Source organism: Pseudophryne corroboree, chromosome 1, assembly GCF_028390025.1.
Source record: "Pseudophryne corroboree isolate aPseCor3 chromosome 1, aPseCor3.hap2, whole genome shotgun sequence".
NCBI classification, from domain to species: Eukaryota; Metazoa; Chordata; class Amphibia; order Anura; family Myobatrachidae; genus Pseudophryne; species Pseudophryne corroboree.
The window spans coordinates 402,150,035-402,171,400 of NC_086444.1; the positions used below are offsets into that span (position 1 = coordinate 402,150,035).

General features: G+C 47.2%; 1 protein-coding gene across 2 annotated transcripts in view; it reads right to left on the minus strand.

Moving 5' to 3' along the window:
* The window catches only part of ANKRD13A (ankyrin repeat domain 13A), a 227,682-nt gene that overhangs the window by 155,079 nt on the left and 51,237 nt on the right, over nt 1-21,366 (minus strand). For both annotated transcript variants that reach the window (XM_063913226.1, XM_063913225.1), the window contains exons 2-3: nt 9,479-9,611; nt 7,092-7,216 (exon numbers count right to left, since the gene is read on the minus strand). In XM_063913226.1, the coding sequence (XP_063769296.1) occupies nt 7,092-7,216; nt 9,479-9,611 (258 nt within the window). The remainder of the gene's footprint in view (nt 1-7,091; nt 7,217-9,478; nt 9,612-21,366) is intronic.

A 21,366-nucleotide genomic window follows, 5' to 3' on the forward strand; every position in this document is an offset into this window, starting at 1 on the left:
AACACGTAACATTAAGGGGATAAATGCACCCACCCACACATATATATCTCCATGTAAGATACAAAAAATAAGATTTTAAACCTACCGGTAAATCTTTTTCTCGTAGTCCGTAGAGGATGCTGGGGACTCCGTAAGGACCATGGGGATAGACGGGCTCCGCAGGAGACATGGGCACTTTAAGAAAGACTTTAGATCTGGGTGTGCACTGGCTCCTCCCTCTATGCCCCTCCTCCAGACCTCAGTTAGAGAAACTGTGCCCAGAGGAGACGGACAGTACGAGGAAAGGATCTTTGTTAATCCAAGGGCAAGATTCATACCAGCCACACCGTATAACCTGTGATACCCAGTTAACAGTATGAAACAACATAGCATCAGTTCAAAACTGATTCAACTAAAACATAACCCTTATTTAAGCAATAACTATATACAAGTCTTGCAGAAGTAGTCCGCACTTGGGACGGGCGCCCAGCATCCTCTACGGACTACGAGAAAAAGATTTACCGGTAAGTTTAAAATCTTATTTTCTCTTACGTCCTAGAGGATGCTGGGGACTCCGTAAGGACCATGGTTATTATACCAAAGCTCCCAAACGGGCGGGAGAGTGCGGATGACTCTGCAGCACCGACTGAGCAAATAGGAGGTCCTCCTCAGCCAGGGTATCAAACTTATAGAACTTTGCAAAGGAGTTTGACCCCGACCAAGTAGCAGCTCGGCACAGCTGTAGTGCCGAGACCCCTCGGGCAGCCGCCCAAGAAGAACCCACTTTCCTAGTGGAATGGGCCTTGACCGATTTTGGTAACGGCAATCCAGCCGTAGAATGCGCTTGCTGAATCGTGTTACAGATCTAGCGAGCAATAATCTGCTTTGAAGCAGGGGCACCAATCTTGTTGGTCGCATACAGGATAAACAGTGCTTCTGTTTCTGTGACTCTAGCCAATCTGGCCATGTAAATTTTCAAAGCCCTGACCACATCAAGGGTCTCTGAATCCTCCAAGTCACGCGTAGCCACAGGCACCACAATAGGTTGGTTCATATGAAAGGATGAAACCACTTTTGGCAGGAATTGAGGATGGGTCTGCAATTCCGCTCTATCCATATGGAAAGCCAGATAGGGGCTTTTATGTGACAAAGCCGCCAATTCCGACACTCGCCTAGCTGAAGCCAAGACTAATAACATGACCACCTTCCAAGTGAGATATTTTAACTCTACCGTTTTAAGTGGTTCAAACCAGTGCGACTTAAGGAAACTTAACACCACGTTAAGGTCCCAAGGCTCCACCGGGGGTACAAAAAGGAGGCTGAAAATGCAGTACTCCCTTCACAAAAGTCTGAACTTCTGGGAGAGAAGCCAATTCTTTTTGAAAGAAAATGGATAGGGCCGAAATCTGAACCTTAATGAAGCCTAATTTTAGGCCCAAATCCACTCCAGTTTGTAGGAAGTGAAGGAAACGGCCCAGATGGAATTCTTCCGTAGGAGCATTCCTGGCCTCACACCAAGAAACATATTTTCGCCATATACGGTGATAATGTTTAGATGTCACGTTCTTCCTAGCCTTTATCAGCGTAGGAATGACCTCATCCGGAATGCCTTTTTCCGCTAGGATCCGGCGTTCAACCGCCATGCCGTCAAACGCAGCAAGTCTTGGAACAGACATGGCCCCTGTTGCAACAGGTCCTGTCTTAGAGGAAGAGGCCACGGATCTTCTGTAAGCATTTCCTGCAGATCCGGATACCAGGTCCTTCGTGGCCAATCTGGAACAATGAGGATTGTTCTCACTCCTCTTTTCCTTATTATTCTCAACACCTTGGGTATGAGAGGAAGAGGAGGAAATACATAGACTGACTGGAACACCCACAGTGTCACTAGGGCATCAACCGCTACTGCCTGAGGGTCTCTTGCCATGGCGCAATACCTCTGTAGCTTTTTGTTGAGGCGGGACGCCATCATCTCTATCTGTGGCAATCCCCACCGACTTGCAATCTGTGCGAAAACTTCCTGATGAAGTCCCCACTCTCCAGGATGTAGGTCGTGTCTGCTGAGGAAGTCTGCTTCCCAGTTGTCCACTCCCGGAATGAACACTGCTGACAGTGCGCTTACGTGATTCTCCGCTCAGCTAAGAATTCTGGTGGCTTCCGCCATCGCCACTCTGCTCCTTGTGCCGCCTTGGCGGTTTACATGAGCTACTGCGTTGACGTTGTCTGATTGGATCAGAACCGGTTGGTCGCGAAGTAAGGTATCCGCTTGACGTAGGGCGTTGTATATGGCCCTTAGTTCCAAGATGTTGATGTGAAGACACGTCTCTTGACTTGACCAAAGAGCTTGGCAATTTCTTCCCTGTGTGACTGCTCCCCAACCTCGGAGGCTCGCGTCCGTGGTCACCAGGATCCAGTCCTGAATGCCGAACCTGCGGCCCTCTAGAAGGTGAGCACTCTGCAGCCACCACAGGAGATATACCCTGGCCCTGGGGGATAGGGTGATCAACTGATGAATCTGTAGATGTGACCCGGACCACTTGTCCAGTAGGTCCCATTGGAAAGTCCTTGCTTGGAACCTGCCGAAGGGAATGGCCTCGTATGATGCCACCATCTTTCCCAGGACTCGAGTGCAGTGATGAACTGACACCTGTCTTGGTTTCAACAGGTTCCTGACCAGAGTCATGAGTACCCGGGCCTTCTCTATCTGAAGGTAAACCCATTTCTGGTCCGTATCCAGAATCATACCCAAGAAGGGCAGACGAGTCATAGGAACCAACTATGACTTCAGGATATTGAGAATCCAGCCATGTTGCTGTGACACCTTCAGCGAAAGTGACACGCTGTTCAACAACTGCTCTTTTGATCTCGCCCTTATTAGGAGATCGTCCAAGTATGGGATAATTGTGACTCCTTGCTTGCGTAGGAGCACCATCATTTCCGCCAATTACCCTGAAATTGGTAATGACAATACTGTACCGCAATTCTCAGGTACGCCTGATGGGGTGGACAAATGGGAACATGAAGGTATGCAGCCTTTATGTCTAGATACACCATAAAATCTCCCCCTTCCAGGCTGGCGATGATCGCTCTGAGCGATTCCATTTTTAATTTAAACCTTTTCAAGTATAGGTTCAGAGATTTTAATTTTAAAATAGGTCTGACCGAACCGTCCGGTTTCGGGACTACAGCCAAGGTTGAGTAATATCCCCTTCCTTGTTGCGGGAGGGGAACCTTGAGCACCACCTGTTGGAGATACAATGTGTGAATTGTATTTAATATTATCTCCCTTTCTGGGGAGAAGCCGGTAGGTCCGATAAGGAAAACCGGCGAGGAGGCACCTCTTCGAATTCCAGATCGTAACCCTGAGATTTATCGCCCAGGTATCCACCTGTGAGTGAATTCAGATGTGGCTGAAGAGTCGAAGACGTGCTCCCACTGGGGCGGACTCCCTTAGCGGAGCCCCAGCGTCATGCGGTGGATTTAGTAGAGGCCGGGGAGGACTTCTGTTCCTGGGAACTAGCTGTGCCCTGTGCCCTTACCTCTGGTAAGAAAGGACGCTCCTCGTACTTTCTTGTTTTTCTGCGACCGAAAGGACTGCATTTGATAATGTCGTGCTTTCTTAGGCTGTGAGGGAATATAAGGCAAAAGATCAGAATTACCAGCTATAGCTGTGGAGACCAGGTCTGAGAGCCCTTCTCCACACAATTCCTCAGCCTTGTAAGGTAAAACCTCCATATGCCTCTTTTAGTCGGCATCACCTGTCCATTGCATGTTCCACAGGACACGTCTAGCAGAAATCGACATAGCGTTGACTCTAGAACCCAGTAGACCAATGTCTCTTTTGGCATGTCTTATATATAAGACAGCATCTTTTACACATATATAGCTGCTACAGCTCTATAAACCAATGCCGACACAATCGCCGGTCTGAGTAGTGTACCAGAATGTGTGTAAATGGACTTCAAAGTACTTTTACTGCATGCTATCTGCAAGATCCCTGAGGATAGCTGTTAAGTCAGCGCTACCTTTTGGGTAAACGTGTCAATGCCTTGTCCACCCTAGGGGAAGATTCCCATCGTATCCTGGCCCTAGCAGGGAAAGGATACGCCATGAGAATTCTTTTTTGGAATCTGCAGTTTCTTGTCTGGAGATTCCCGCTCTTTTTCTTCATGAGAGGAGGGAAATTTACCTCAGCTTTCTTCCCCTTAAACATGTGTACCCTCGTGTCAGGGACAGATGAGTCATCAGTGATATGCAAAACATCTCTTATTACAATAATCATATATTGAATACTTTTCTGCCAGTTTTGGCTGTAACTTTGCATTATCGTAGTCGACACTGGAGTCAGACTCCGTGTCGGTATCAGTGTATTATTTTGGATAGTGGGCGTTTTGAGACTCTGAAGGTCCCTGCGACATAGGGACAGACATGGGTAGATTCCCTGTCTGTTCTCTAATCTTTTGTGCAATAAATTTACCTCAGCACTTAATTCCACATATCCAGTCAGGTGTCGGCGTTGTCGACGGACACCACACACACACATTTTGCTCCATCTCCTTCTTAGGAGAGCCTTTTACCTCAGACATGTCGACACACGCGTACCGACACACCACACACTCAGGGAACCCTCTTATCTGAAGACAGTTCCCCCACAAGGCCCTTTGGAGAGACAGAGAGAGAGTATGCCAGCACACACCCCAGCGCTATATGACCCAGGAAAAAAACACCGTAATTTAATGTTTTACCCAGTAGCGCTGTTATATATTATCTGCGCCGAATTATGTGCCCCCCTCTTCTTCTTTAAAACCCTCTTTTCTACCGTGGCAGAAGCAGAAAAAATGGCGCTGGTGAGTGCTGAGGGAGAAGCCCCGCCCCCTCGACGGCGGGCTTCTGTCCCGCTCAAATATACTCAGTGGTTAGCTGTATATATCCTATTTTGCCAGAAAAGAGGTTTACATGCTGCCCCTTACAGTGACTGCCGTGTGTGAGGTGTGTGGGAGCAATGACGCACAGCTACAGTGCTGTGCGTTACCTCAGTGAAGATCATGAAGTCTTCTGCCGCCTCTGAAGTCTTCTTTACTTCTCATACTCACCCGGCTTCTATCTTCCGGCTCTGCGAGGGGGACGGCGGCGCGGCTCCGGGACGAACTCCAGGGTGAGACCTGTGTTCTGACTCCCTCTGGAGCTAATGGTGTCCAGTAGCCTAAGAAGCATAGCCTTGAAACTCACAGAAGTAGGGCTGCTTCTCTCCCCTCAATCCCTCGATGCAGGGAGTCTGTTGCCAGCAGTGCTCCCTGAACATAAAAAAACCTAACAAATATACTTTCTGACAGGAAACTCAGGAGAGCTTCCTGAAATGCACTCTATCTCCTCTGGGTGCAGTAGTAAATGGAGGTCTGGAGGATGGGCATAGAGGGAGGAGCCAGTGCACACCCAGATCTAAAGTCTTTCTTAAAATGCTCATGTCTCCTGCGGAGCCCGTCTATCCCCATGGTCCTTACGGAGTCCCCAGCATTCTCTAGGACGTAAGAGAAATAAGAGATATAATTAGAGAAATCAAAGCACAGACTGTGAAACAAATAACACAGGGACATTGGTCGAATTAACAGGTTCTCAAACTCGGTCCTCAGGACCCCACACAGTGCATGATTTGCAGGTCTTCTCACAGAATCACAAGTGAAATAATTAGCTCCACCTGTGGATCTTTTAAAATATGTCAAGGAGTAATTAATACACCTGTACACCTGCTGGGTTACCTGCAAAACATGCACTGTGTGGGGTCCTGAGGACCGAGTTAGAGAACCTATGGTCTAATTAGATCTACACAAGAATCTGATATAAGTGCTGTAATAATGAGGACAGGCAGGTCTTCCAAAATTACACTTTGTGGTTACCGCAGATACACTACATACACATAAGGAATACCATTCCATGGTGCAGTCCATGAAATTATGTTTAACATAGGACAGCCTTTCTGAAGATGGTGGTGTTCTGCAGAGTTGCTGGGGTAATACAGAGTATGTAGGAGAGGATAGCATAGTCAAGTATTATTACTGCATGAGTAATAAATTCAGCATCTGTTAGGCATTCATTTATAACTGAAACTTAAGCAGATTTTACCCAAAATCTGGAATAGACTTCTGCTTGTTGGGGAAAAAGTAGACCCCCTCATCAGGGGCGGATTCAAGGGTAAGGGCGTCCCTAGGCACAACAGTAATGGCTGCCCCCCCACCCTCTAATATTATTATTTTCATAGACTGGTTATAAAGTCCTCAGATGATAGACAATTTTATAGGTTAAGCCACCATGACTTTTTTTTATGTTTAATTACTGTATGTATACATATTTACTAAGTAGGACAGCTTACAGAGGCAGCATGTGCATGTCCTACCCGTTTACACTCCATTCAAGATGGCATATGGTACACTACAGTGAAAATATGTTGCAGTTACTGGTACATTTCAGGTTGACAGCACCAACACATGCATCCAAGTGCCGCCCCTAGGCACATGCCTGATGGGAAATCTGCCACTGCGGATAGTGCTTAGGTTAGCTACTATTAAGCAATAGACACTTGTCCCTAAAGATACTGATTTGTTCCTGCACAATATATTTATCTGCTGAAATCCTGTTACCATTCTGTGTCAAACCCAATGCCCTGACTTGGGGGCAGTTGACTACACAGTAATAACTTTAGTTATATAAACAGTCCACGTTTAAAACATTTGTGATGTTTCAGATTACTTTTCAAATTGTAACTACAATTTACATTTATAGTGACCCTTCTGCACCAATTAAAAAATATATTTTATTTTTTTTTAAATCAGAATCGCTCAGCACAAAGCAGCTATACATTATTGCTTTTATGTATTTCTATACATATCATTTTTCAGGCTTATTTCTTAGTGTCTATGCCACTAGTCACATTTGCATTCCGGAGCTTAGTAAATCTGGCCGCATCTCAACCCCCATAGAAACCTATAGTGTCTGCAACTGCAGTCAGGAATGGAGGGATCCCTCAGTCATACATTTGTGTGATACTAAATATTAATATAAAGTTTAAAATATACGCACTTTAGTCCAAGGCAAAAGTTTCAAGAATAAGATTCAGTCACCTCCAATGTCTTCTTAAGCAATTCAGGTACTCCTCCTAGTGCTGTAGAGGTCTTGTGAAACTCTCGATACTGCAGAACCATCTGAACCATCTCTGGGTCCCCTGTGCTGACTGCCTCATGGAGAACTAAGTAAAATGAACACAAAATAATTGACTAAATTACAATTATTTAAAGTCGTTCTGAGCTGAATAGAAATGGTGACACATTTAGCTCTTTAAATAAATAAAACGTATTATAGAGGTGCTATACACAGCACTTCATGAGCAAGAGTGTGTCACAGACTATGGGGAAATCAGGCCAGATGATGAGCTACTAACAACTTGTATAGATTTAGCTCAGCGCACACTATTTTTTGTCCCTCACCCATGGGGATAATATAGTAAATGTGCCATCAGTGATCTAAAGAAAAAACCCATAATGACGGTTACACAATTATTCAAGAGGCTTCATGAATCAGGCCCAATGTTCTCCCAAGAAAATTTTGCCAGTTGGGCGGCATCAAGTAGTAGTGGGGCAGAGGAGTCTGCGAGCATAAAAAGGGGTGTGGCCACACAATAGTAACGATCACATTATGCCCACACGGTATGGCCCCTTATTGCACATTATGCCCAGACAGTATGGTCTCTTATACACCACCACATAGTAGTGCCCCTTATAACCATTATGCTGCACAGTAGTGGCCCGCTTTACCTATCTGATACTAAACGGGTGCTACCTGCAGCCCGGCTCTTTAACATTAGAGACAATGGTGGCTGAATGCAGTGTGACTTTTAGGTGTTAACAATAAAGCTGTGCTGGGTCAGAGGAAACTGGTATCTGGACCCAGCAGCTGAGAGCTCAGCCAACAACTTCCAGGCAGGGGAAAGCAGCAGCTCTGGAGTTTCCATGCCACATGCAGCTTCACATTGCACACTATGGGGAAGCATAGCAGGGAATCCATGCCCAACCAGAAAAGGCACTGTAGGGGGGCATTTGGTGGAGGAAAACAGTACTTAGAGGTTACAGAGTCAGAAGAGCAGCACCGGAGAAGGAAGCTGAGCACCGCCAGGAGCTGCAGGAGAAGACTAACTGCAACTCAACCAGGGTGCACAAGCAGGATGGTCATTATCACATTACCCTATTACAGGCAGTTTTCTTTGCCCATACATTTGTAATATATGTGAAAGAACCCACACACACACACACACACACACACACACACACACACACACACACACACACACACACACACAACTGTGTGCCCCATCTACTAACAACTAAGCAGCCCTAGCGAGGGGCCCCTCTTAGCTACCTTGGTGGCAAGAATGTCCTCTAGAGGAACAAGTGGAAACCTAGTGGCGGCAACTGCTACAGATGAACATCCCTGTATAATAGATCTCTGCTACAGATGTGTGCTCTTACATCTTTGCTCCGTGCGCTTCAAGTCGCGTTACACTTTACGTGCGTGTGCCGTGTGACTCTGTAGCACCGACCGTCTTTTTTTCATTTTTTTCCCGCGATAATGCGTCTTAGTTTTAAAGCAAGACACGAACACATGAGCAGCTTCTGATGATTAAAATTATATGAGCATGTCTATATTCTGTGTGTGACTGCGACTGTACTTGCAAACAAAATGCTATGCTACAGTGTTTTCCTAGAAAACATTGTAACATGGCATTTTGGATGCAGACACAGCCGCAATTACAAACAAAATATAGGCATGATTAATATAATTTTAAATCAACAGGATCTCCTTGTGTGTCTTATTGCATTACTCTGCAACTAGGACGCATGCACAGGAAAATACCCCAAAAAAGAAGCTCAGCGCTAGAGTCCCGCAACGGTATGGCGCAACTTCAAGGGCTGTTTAACATGACTGCAGCAAGGATGTAAGGAAACATCTGTAGCTAGAACATGGAGGAGAGTCAAGGAACCTCACATAGAATACGTTTAACTAAGAAAGTTACTTGAAACAAAGTTTAATTTGGAATATAAACTGTTTCTGTCTCATCTGTTACTTTGTACAATATCTGCACAACAGAGCCCTAAAGCAGTGGTTCTTAAACTGTGTACCGTGGCACCCTGGGATGCCTCGGGGCACTTGCAGGGGTGCCTTGGAATGGTGGTCCAGGACCAATTACAGTTATTTATGGACAATGTAATAGGCAAAACCAGTGCTGGTTTCTGCCAAACATAAAGTATGTGACTAAACAGTAACAAATCCTTTCCCTCACCAAATAATTTATGACATACAAACACAATTTACTTAATTTAGTATTTCTTTCTAATTTTCTCAAAAAACGTTTGGCCTAGGGGTACTGTGAAAACATTTCTGAAACTCTAGGGAGCCGTGATTCAAAAAAGTTTTGGAACCACTGACTACACCATGGTAAATACACTAGTTTTACCAGTCCATCCATCCCGATTTTCTTTTGTGACATCTGCCTTGTGCCTTAGAAGAACTCTGGCTGATTCTAGATGTCCTAAGGAAACTGCAAGATGCAATGGGGTCCTGCCCCGTGGATCCAGCTCTTCAATGTCCTGTAATAAGATACAATAATTGCATTTAGTATGGTATATTAGACATGCATTTTCCAAAAAAAATTCCGCCAAGAACTCAATTCTTTTCTAAAAAAATGGGACACCGGCGTTGGATGCAAAAGAATGTTCTAAAAAGCTTCATATAATAAGGACTTATTTACACCCACCTCCCAATGCGCCATAAGCAGATGCTCTAAGGGGGTCATTCCGACATGATCGCTAGCAGGCTACTTTCAGCACTGCTGCGATCAGGTAGTTTGCCGCCTACAGCTCAAGACTTACTCACCCGCTGCGACGATCCTTCCTGGAGCGGACGTCAGGATCCCTCCCTGCATTCGGCCAGACACGCCTGCGTTTTCTTCAGCACTCCCAGGAAACGGTGAGTTGCCACCTCCGGCCGGCCTCTTCCTGTCAATCTTCTTGCGTTCGCCGCTGCGAACGCTATCTTCGTTACCCTAGACGCTGCCCGGCCACGACTGTCGCAAGGCAGCTGCGTAAGAACGGGTCGGAATGACCCCCTAAGTGTACATCAGGCGTGCTTATACCCAAATATGCTGACAACCAACCAGCAAAAGTAAAATTTGCTTACATTTGTTCTGATCACAACACACATAAAATTCTCTATAATACAGCAGGGATACTCTTCTTGTGCTCGAATTAAAGGCAGCAAAAAAATGTATTCAAAGATACCCCAAGGAAATAATAATAATAATATAGGGAATGAAAAAAGCTTCAGAGGTGAATCTGCAATCAGTGCAAACTGTGGGTGTGTATTTGGACCAGCCTTTGGGCACCTACAAAACTACTGGAAACTGTATCCGTGTCTCAATGCACATCTGCATCAGTCATAATTACAGTAACACATCCTCTTAACGCGCCCCTACCTTCCATATCGCAATACTACTAGTGTAAGGAGGAGCCAGCACGAAAATCTGCATGCATAGGCATTCACCATGCAAGTTTTAAGTTTCCCAACTTCCACTAAGTAAATGGGCATACACCCAATTCAACATGAGCGCCAAAATCATAGTATATTAAAAATAAGATTTTACTCACCGGTAAATCTATTTCTCGTAGTCCGTAGTGGATGCTGGGGACTCCGTATGGACCATGGGGAATAGCGACTACGCAGGAGACTGGGCACAACTAAGAAAGATTTAGGACTACCTGGTGTGCACTGGCTCCTCCCACTATGACCCTCCTCCAGACTTCAGTAAGGATACTGTGCCCGGAAGAGCTGACACAATAAGGAAGGATTTTGAATCCCGGGTAAGACTCATACCAGCCACACCAATCACACCGTATAACTCGTGATAATATACCCAGTTAACAGTATGAACTAGAGATGAGCGGGTTCGGTTTCTTTGAATCCGAACCCGCACGAACTTCACTTTTTTTTTCACGGGTCCGAGCGACTCGGATCTTCCCGCCTTGCTCGGTTAACCCGAGCGCGCCCGAACGTCATCATGACGCTGTCGGATTCTCGCGAGACTCGGATTCTATATAAGGAGCCGCGCGTCGCCGCCATTTTCACACGTGCATTGAGATTGATAGGGAGAGGACGTGGCTGGCGTCCTCTCCATTAGAATAGATTAGAAGAGAGAGAGAGAGAGAGAGAGAGAGAGAGAGATTGTGCAGACAGAGTTTACCACAGTGACCAGTGCAGTTGTTGTTAAGTTAACTTTTATTTAATATATCCGTTCTCTGCCTGAAAAAAACGATACACAGCAGTCACACAGTGTGACTCAGTCTGTGTGCACTCAGCTCAGCCCAGTGTGCTGCACATCAATGTATAAAAGCTTATAATAATTGTGGGGGAGACTGGGGAGCACTGCAGGTTGTTATAGCAGGAGCCAGGAGTACATAATATTATATTAATTTAAAATTAAACAGTGCACACTTTTGCTGCAGGAGTGCCACTGCCAGTGTGACTAGTGGTGACCAGTGCCTGACCACCAGTATAGTAGTATATTGTTGTATACTATCTCTTTATCAACCAGTCTATATTAGCAGCAGACACAGTACAGTGCGGTAGTTCACGGCTGTGGCTACCTCTGTGTCGGCAGTCGGCACTCGGCAGGCAGTCCGTCCATCCATAATTGTATAATTATATACCACCTAACCGTGGTATTTTTTTTTCTTTCTTTATACCGTCGTCATAGTCATACTAGTTGTTACGAGTATACTACTATCTCTTTATCAACCAGTGTACAGTGCGGTAGTTCACGGCTGTGGCTACCTCTGTGTCGGCAGTCGGCAGGCAGTCCGTCCATCCATAATTGTATTATTATAATATATACCACCTAACCGTGGTTTTTTTTTCATTCTTTATACCGTCATAGTGTCATACTAGTTGTTACGAGTATACTACTATCTCTTTATCAACCAGTGTACAGTGCGGTAGTTCACGGCTGTGGCTACCTCTGTGTCGGCAGTCGGCAGGCAGTCCGTCCATCCATAATTGTATTATAATATATACCACCTAACCGTGGTTTTTTTTTCATTCTTTATACCGTCATAGTGTCATACTAGTTGTTACGAGTATACTACTATCTCTTTATCAACCAGTGTACAGTGCGGTAGTTCACGGCTGTGGCTACCTCTGTGTCGGAACTCGGCAGGCAGTCCGTCCATCCATAATTGTATAACAATATATACCACCTAACCGTGGTTTTTTTTTCATTCTTTATACCGTCATAGTCAGTCATACTAGTTGTTACGAGTATACTACTATCTCTTTATCAACCAGTGTACAGTGCGGTAGTTCACGGCTGTGGCTACCTCTGTGTCGGCACTCGGCAGGCAGTCCGTCCATCCATAATTGTATTACAATATATACCACCTAACCGTGGTTTTTTTATACCACCTAACCGTGGCAGTCCGTCCATAATTGTATACTAGTATCCAATCCATCCATCTCCATTGTTTACCTGAGGTGCCTTTTAGTTCTGCCTATAAAATATGGAGAACAAAAAAGTTGAGGTTCCAAAATTAGGGAAAGATCAAGATCCACTTCCACCTCGTGCTGAAGCTGCTGCCACTAGTCATGGCCGAGACGATGAAATGCCAGCAACGTCGTCTGCCAAGGCCGATGCCCAATGTCATAGTACAGAGCATGTCAAATCCAAAACACCAAATATCAGAAAAAAAAGGACTCCAAAACCTAAAAAATTGTCGGAGGAGAAGCGTAAACTTGCCAATATGCCATTTACCACACGGAGTGGCAAGGAACGGCTGAGGCCCTGGCCTATGTTCATGGCTAGTGGTTCAGCTTCACATGAGGATGGAAGCACTCAGCCTCTCGCTAGAAAACTGAAAAGACTCAAGCTGGCAAAAGCACCGCAAAGAACTGTGCGTTCTTTGAAATCCCAAATCCACAAGGAGAGTCCAATTGTGTCGGTTGCGATGCCTGACCTTCCCAACACTGGACGTGAAGAGCATGCGCCTTCCACTATTTGCATGCCCCCTGCAAGTGCTGGAAGGAGCACCCGCAGTCCAGTTCCTGATAGTCAGATTGAAGATGTCAGTGTTGAAGTACACCAGGATGAGGAGGATATGGGTGTTGCTGGCGCTGGGGAGGAAATTGACCAGAAGGATTCTGATGGTGAGGTGGTTTGTTTAAGTCAGGCACCCGGGGAGACACCTGTTGTCCGTGGGAGGAATATGGCCGTTGACATGCCAGGTGAAAATACCAAAAAAATCAGCTCTTCGGTGTGGAGGTATTTCACCAGAAATGCGGACAACAGGTGTCAAGCCGTGTGTTCCCTTTGTCAAGCTGTAATAAGTAGGGGTAAGGACGTTAACCACCTCGGAACATCCTCCCTTATACGTCACCTGCAGCGCATTCATAATAAGTCAGTGACAAGTTCAAAAACTTTGGGTGACAGCGGAAGCAGTCCACTGACCAGTAAATCCCTTCCTCTTGTAACCAAGCTCACGCAAACCACCCCACCAACTCCCTCAGTGTCAATTTCCTCCTTCCCCAGGAATGCCAATAGTCCTGCAGGCCATGTCACTGGCAAGTCTGACGAGTCCTCTCCTGCCTGGGATTCCTCCGATGCATCCTTGCGTGTAACGCCTACTGCTGCTGGCGCTGCTGTTGTTGCCGCTGGGAGTCGATGGTCATCCCAGAGGGGAAGTCGTAAGCCCACTTGTACTACTTCCAGTAAGCAATTGACTGTTCAACAGTCCTTTGCGAGGAAGATGAAATATCACAGCAGTCATCCTACTGCAAAGCGGATAACTGAGTCCTTGACAACTATGTTGGTGTTAGACGTGCGTCCGGTATCCGCCGTTAGTTCACAGGGAACTAGACAATTTATTGAGGCAGTGTGCCCCCGTTACCAAATACCATCTAGGTTCCACTTCTCTAGGCAGGCGATACCGAGAATGTACACGGACGTCAGAAAAAGACTCACCAGTGTCCTAAAAAATGCAGTTGTACCCAATGTCCACTTAACCACGGACATGTGGACAAGTGGAGCAGGGCAGGGTCAGGACTATATGACTGTGACAGCCCACTGGGTAGATGTATGGACTCCCGCCGCAAGAACAGCAGCGGCGGCACCAGTAGCAGCATCTCGCAAACGCCAACTCTTTCCTAGGCAGGCTACGCTTTGTATCACCGCTTTCCAGAATACGCACACAGCTGAAAACCTCTTACGGCAACTGAGGAAGATCATCGCGGAATGGCTTACCCCAGTTGGACTCTCCTGTGGATTTGTGGCATCGGACAACGCCAGCAATATTGTGTGTGCATTAAATATGGGCAAATTCCAGCACGTCCCATGTTTTGCACATACCTTGAATTTGGTGGTGCAGAATTTTTTAAAAAACGACAGGGGCGTGCAAGAGATGCTGTCGGTGGCCAGAAAAATTGCGGGACACTTTCGGCGTACAGGCACCACGTACAGAAGACTGGAGCACCACCAAAAACTACTGAACCTGCCCTGCCATCATCTGAAGCAAGAAGTGGTAACGAGGTGGAATTCAACCCTCTATATGCTTCAGAGGTTGGAGGAGCAGCAAAAGGCCATTCAAGCCTATACAATTGAGCACGATATAGGAGATGGAATGCACCTGTCTCAAGTGCAGTGGAGAATGATTTCAACGTTGTGCAAGGTTCTGATGCCCTTTGAACTTGCCACACGTGAAGTCAGTTCAGACACTGCCAGCCTGAGTCAGGTCATTCCCCTCATCAGGCTTTTGCAGAAGAAGCTGGAGGCATTGAAGAAGGAGCTAACACGGAGCGATTCCGCTAGGCATGTGGGACTTGTGGATGCAGCCCTTAATTCGCTTAACAAGGATTCACGGGTGGTCAATCTGTTGAAATCAGAGCACTACATTTTGGCCACCGTGCTCGATCCTAGATTTAAAGCCTACCTTGGATCTCTCTTTCCGGCAGACACAGGTCTGCTGGGGTTGAAAGACCTGCTGGTGACAAAATTGTCAAGTCAAGCGGAACGCGACCTGTCAACATCTCCTCCTTCACATTCTCCCGCAACTGGGGGTGCGAGGAAAAGGCTCAGAATTCCGAGCCCACCCGCTGGCGGTGATGCAGGGCAGTCTGGAGCGACTGCTGATGCTGACATCTGGTCCGGACTGAAGGACCTGCCAACGATTACGGACATGTCGTCTACTGTCACTGCATATGATTCTCTCAACATTGATAGAATGGTGGAGGATTATATGAGTGACCGCATCCAAGTAGGCACGTCACACAGTCCGTACTTATACTGGCAGGAAAAAGAGGCAATTTGGAGGCCCTTGCACAAACTGGCTTTATTCTACCTAAGTTGCCCTCCCACAAGTGTGTACTCCGAAAGAGTGTTTAGTGCCGCCGCTCACCTTGTCAGCAATCGGCGTACGAGGTTACATCCAGAAAATGTGGAGAAGATGATGTTCATTAAAATGAATTATAATCAATTCCTCCGCGGAGACATTGACCAGCAGCAATTGCCTCCACAAAGTACACAGGGAGCTGAGATGGTGGATTCCAGTGGGGACGAATTGATAATCTGTGAGGAGGGGGATGTACACGGTGATATATCGGAGGGTGAAGATGAGGTGGACATCTTGCCTCTGTAGAGCCAGTTTGTGCAAGGAGAGATTAATTGCTTCTTTTTTGGGGGGGGGTCCAAACCAACCCGTCATATCAGTCACAGTCGTGTGGCAGACCCTGTCACTGAAATGATGGGTTGGTTAAAGTGTGCATGTCCTGTTTTGTTTATACAACATAAGGGTGGGTGGGAGGGCCCAAGGATAATTCCATCTTGCACCTCTTTTTTCTTTTCTTTTTCTTTGCATCATGTGCTGATTGGGGAGGGTTTTTTGGAAGGGACATCCTGCGTGACACTGCAGTGCCACTCCTAGATGGGCCCGGTGTTTGGGTCGGCCACTAGGGTCGCTAATCTTACTCACACAGCTACCTCATTGCGCCTCTTTTTTTCTTTGCGTCATGTGCTGTTTGGGGAGGGTTTTTTGGAAGGGACATCCTGCGTGACACTGCAGTGCCACTCCTAGATGGGCCCGGTGTTTGTGTCGGCCACTAGGGTCGCTAATCTTACTCACACAGTCAGCTACCTCATTGCGCCTCTTTTTTTCTTTGCGTCATGTGCTGTTTGGGGAGGGTTTTTTGGAAGGGCCATCCTGCGTGACACTGCAGTGCCACTCCTAGATGGGCCCGGTGTTTGTGTCGGCCACTAGGGTCGCTAATCTTACTCACACAGCTACCTCATTGCGCCTCTTTTTTTCTTTGCGTCATGTGCTGTTTGGGGAGGGTTTTTTGGAAGGGCCATCCTGCGTGACACTGCAGTGCCACTCCTAGATGGGCCCGGTGTTTGTGTCGGCCACTAGGGTCGCTAATCTTACTCACACAGCTACCTCATTGCGCCTCTTTTTTTCTTTGCGTCATGTGCTGTTTGGGGAGGGTTTTTTGGAAGGGACATCCTGCGTGACACTGCAGTGCCACTCCTAGATGGGCCCGGTGTTTGTGTCGGCCACTAGGGTCGCTTATCTTACTCACACAGCGACCTCGGTGCAAATTTTAGGACTAAAAATAATATTGTGAGGTGTGAGGTATTCAGAATAGACTGAAAATGAGTGTAAATTATGGTTTTTGAGGTTAATAATACTTTGGGATCAAAATGACCCCCAAATTCTATGATTTAAGCTGTTTTTTAGTGTTTTTGGAAAAAAACACCCGAATCCAAAACACACCCGAATCCGACAAAAATAATTCGGTGAGGTTTTGCCAAAACGCGTTCGAACCCAAAACACGGCCGCGGAACCGAACCCAAAACCAAAACCCGAAAAATTTCAGGCGCTCATCTCTAGTATGAACACAACAGAGCCTCTCAACAGATGGCTCAACAATAACCCTTGTAGTTAACAATAACTATATACAAGTATTGCAGACAGTCCGCACTTGGGACGGGCGCCCAGCATCCACTACGGACTACGAGAAATAGATTTACCGGTGAGTAAAATCTTATTTTCTCTGACGTCCTAGTGGATGCTGGGGACTCCATAAGGACCATGGGGATTATACCAAAGCTCCCAAACGGGCGGGAGAGTGCGGATGACTCTGCAGCACCGAATGAGAGAACTCAAGGTCCTCCTCAGCCAGGGTAACAAATTTGTAGAATTTTGCAAACGTGTTTGCCCCTGACCAAGTAGCAGCTCGGCAAAGTTGTAAAGCCGAGACCCCTCGGGCAGCCGCCCAAGAAGAGCCCACTTTCCTCGTGGAATGGGCTTTTACAGATTTAGGCTGCGGCAGGCCAGCCACAGAATGCGCAAGCTGAATTGTGCTACAAATCCAGCGAGCAATAGTCTGCTTTGAAGCAGGAGCACCCATCTTGTTTGGTGCATACAGGATAAATAGCGAGTCAGTCTTCCTGACTCCAGCCGTCCTGGAAACATAAATTTTCAAGGCCCTGACTACGTCCAGTAACTTGGAGTCCTCCAAGTCCCTAGTAGCCGCAGGCACCACGATAGGTTGGTTCAAGTGAAACGTTGATACCACCTTAGGAAGAAACTGGGGACGAGTCCTCAATTCTGCCCTATCCATATGGAAAATCAAATAGGGGCTTTTACATGACAAAGCCGCCAATTCTGACACACGCCTTGCCGAAGCCAAGGCCAAAAGCATGACCACTTTCCACGTGAGATATTTTAAATCCACGGTTTTGAGTGGCTCAAACCAATGTGACTTTAGGAAACCCAACACCACGTTGAGGTCCCACGGTGCCACTGGAGGCACAAAAGGAGGCTGAATATGCAGCACTCCCTTGACAAATGTCTGAACTTCAGGCAGTGAAGCCAGTTCTTTTTGGAAGAAAATCGACAGAGCCGAAATCTGGACCTTAATGGAACCCAGTTTTAGGCCCATAGTCACCCCTGACTGTAGGAAGTGCAGAAATCGGCCTAGCTGGAATTCCTCCGTTGGGGCCTTCCTGGCCTCACACCACGCAACATATTTTCGCCATATGCGGTGATAATGTTGTACGGTTACATCTTTTCTAGCTTTAATAAGCGTAGGAATGACTTCCTCCGGAATACCCTTTTCTTTTAGGATCCGGTGTTCAACCGCCATGCCGTTAAACGCAGCCGCGGTAAGTCTTGGAACAGACAGGGCCCCTCCAGCAGCAGGTCCTGTCTGAGCGGCAGAGGCCATGGGTCCTCTGAGATTAATTCTTGAAGTTCCGGGTACCAAGACCTTCTTGGCCAATCTGGAACAATGAGAATAGTTCTTACTCCTCTTTTCTTTATTATCCTCAGTACCTTGGGTATGAGAGGAAGAGGAGGGAACACATAAACCGACCGGTACACCCACGGTGTCACTAGAGCGTCCACAGCTATCGCCTGAGAGTCTCTTGACCTGGCGCAATATTTTTCTAGCTTTTTGTTTAAGCGGGACGCCATCATGTCCACCTGTGGCTTTTCCCAACGGTTTACAATCAGTTGGAAGACTTCTGGATGAAGTCCCCACTCTCCCGGGTGGAGGTCGTGCCTGCTGAGGAAGTCTGCTTCCCAGTTGTCCACTCCCGGAATGAACACTGCTGACAGTGCTAACACGTGATTTTCCGCCCATCGGAGAATCCTTGTGGCTTCTGCCATCGCCGTCCTGCTTCTTGTGCCGCCCTGTCGATTTACATGGGCGACTGCCGTGATGTTGTCTGACTGGATCAGAACCGGCTGGTTTTGAAGCAGGGGCTTTGCTTGACTTAGGGCATTGTAAATGGCCCTCAGTTCCAGAACATTTATGTGTAGGGAAGTCTCCTGACTTGACCAAAGTCCTTGGAAGTTTCTTCCCCGTGTGACTGCACCCCAGCCCCGAAGGCTGGCATCCGTGGTCACCAGGACCCAGTCCTGTATGCCGAATCTGCGGCCCTCTCTGAGATGAGCACTCTGCAGCCACCACAGCAGAGACACCCTGGTCCTTGGAGACAGGGTTATCAACCGATGCATTTGAAGATGCGATCCGGACCATTGGTCCAACAGGTCCCACTGAACAACCGTGCTGGTGTAGCACCTCCTGAGATAAAGCTACGCCGACAAACAACTGCTCTCTGGACCTCGCCCTTATCAGGAGATCGTCCAAGTATGGGATAATTAAAACTCCCTTTTTCCGAAGGAGTATCATCATTTCGGCCATTACCTTGGTAAATACCCTCGGTGCCGTGGACAGGCCGAACGGCAACGTCTGGAATTGGTAATGACAATCCTGTACCACAAATCTGAGGTACTCCTGGTGAGGATGGTAAATGGGGACATGCAGGTAAGCATCCTTGATGTCCAGAGATACCATGTAATCTCCCTCTTCCAGGCTTGCAATAACCGCCCTGAGCGATTCCATCTTGAACTTGAATTTTCTTAAATATGTGTTCAAGGATTTCAAATTTAAAATGGGTCTCACCGAACCGTCCAGTTTCGGTACCACAAACATTGTGGAATAGTAACCCCGTCCTTGTTGAAGTAGGGGCACCTTGACTATCACCTGCTGGGAATACAGCTTGTGAATTGCCTCTAACACAGCCTCCCTTTCTGAAGGAGTCGTTGGTAAGGCAGATTTGAGGAAACGGCGGGGGGGGGGGGGGGGGGGTGTCTCGAATTCCAGCCTGTACCCCTGAGATACCACTTGAAGGATCCAGGGATCTACCTGTGAGCGAGCCCACTGATTGCTGAAGTTTTTGAGACGGCCCCCCACCGTACCTGGCTCCGCCTGCTGAGCCCCAGCGTCATGCGGCGGACTTAGCAGAATAAGCGGGGGAGGACTTTTGTTCCTGGGAAGTGGCTGTATGCTGCAGCTTTTTTCCCCTACCTCTGCCTCTGGGCAGAAAGGACGCGCCTCTACCCCGTCTGCTCTTTTGGGGGCGAAAGGGCTGCACCTGATAATACGGTGTTCTCTTTGGTTGTGAGGGAACATGTGGCAAAAATGCTGACTTCCCAGCTGTTGCTGTGGACACTAAGTCTGAAAGACCATCCCCGAACAACTCCTCACCCTTATAAGGCAAAACTTCCATGTGCCTTTTAGAATCTGCATCACCTGTCCACTGCCGGGTCCATAACCCTCTCCTGGCACAAATGGACAGTGCACTTATTTTTGATGCCAGCCGGCAAATATCCCTCTGTGCATCTCTTATGTAAAAGACAGCGTCCTTAATATGCTCTACGTTTAGCAATATAGTGTCCCTGTCTAGGGTGTCAATGTTTTCTGACAGGGAGTCTGACCATGCAGCTGCAGCACTGCACATCCATGCTGAGGCAATAGCTGGTCTCAGTATAATACCAGTGTGTGTATATATATATAGCTTTCTGGAGAGCCTCCTGCTTTCTGTCAGCAGGTTCCTTTAGGGCGGCCGTATCCTGGGACGGCAGTGCCACCTTTTTTGATAAGCGCGTAAGTGCTTTATCCACCCTAGGGGGTGTTTCCCAACGTGAGCTATCCTCTGGCGGGAAAGGGTACGCCATTAGTAATTTTTTTTAAATTACCAATTTTTTATCGGGGGAAGCACACGCTAGTTCACACACTTCATTCAATTCTTCAGAAGGGGGAAAAACTACTGGTAGTTTTTTTTCTCCCCAAACATAATACCCTTTTTTGTGGTACCTGGGGTCACCTCAGAAATGTGTAAAACATTTTTCATTGCCTCAATCATATAACGAGTGGCCCTATTGGACATTACATTAGTCTCTTCGTCGTCGACACTGGCATCAGTATCCGTGTCGACATCTGTGTCTGCCATCTGAGGTAGCGGGCGTTTTAGAGCCCCTGATGACTTTTGAGACGTCTGGGCAGGCACGGGCTGAGAAGCCGGCTGCCCCGCATTTGGCATGTCGTCAAATTTTTTATGTAAGGAGTCGACACTTTCGCGTAATTCCTTCCACAAGTCCATCCACTCCGGTGTCTGCCCCACAGGGGGTGACAACACATTTATAGGCACCTGCTCCTCCTCCACATAAGTCTCCTCAGACAGAGAGAGAGTATGCCAGCACACACCAGAGCGCTATATAAAATCAGGGATTAACTAAATTATATCCCCTTATAGCTGCTATATGTATATTGCGCCTAAATTTAGTGCCCCCCCCCCCTCTCTTTTTTACCCTTTTCTGTAGTGTAGACTGCAGGGGAGAGCCAGGGAGCTTCCTTCCAGCGGAGCTGTGAGGGAGAAATGGCGCCAGTGTGCTGAGGGAGATAGCTCCGCCCCTTTTTCGGCGGACTTTTCTCCCGCTTTTTTATGGATTCTGGCAGGGG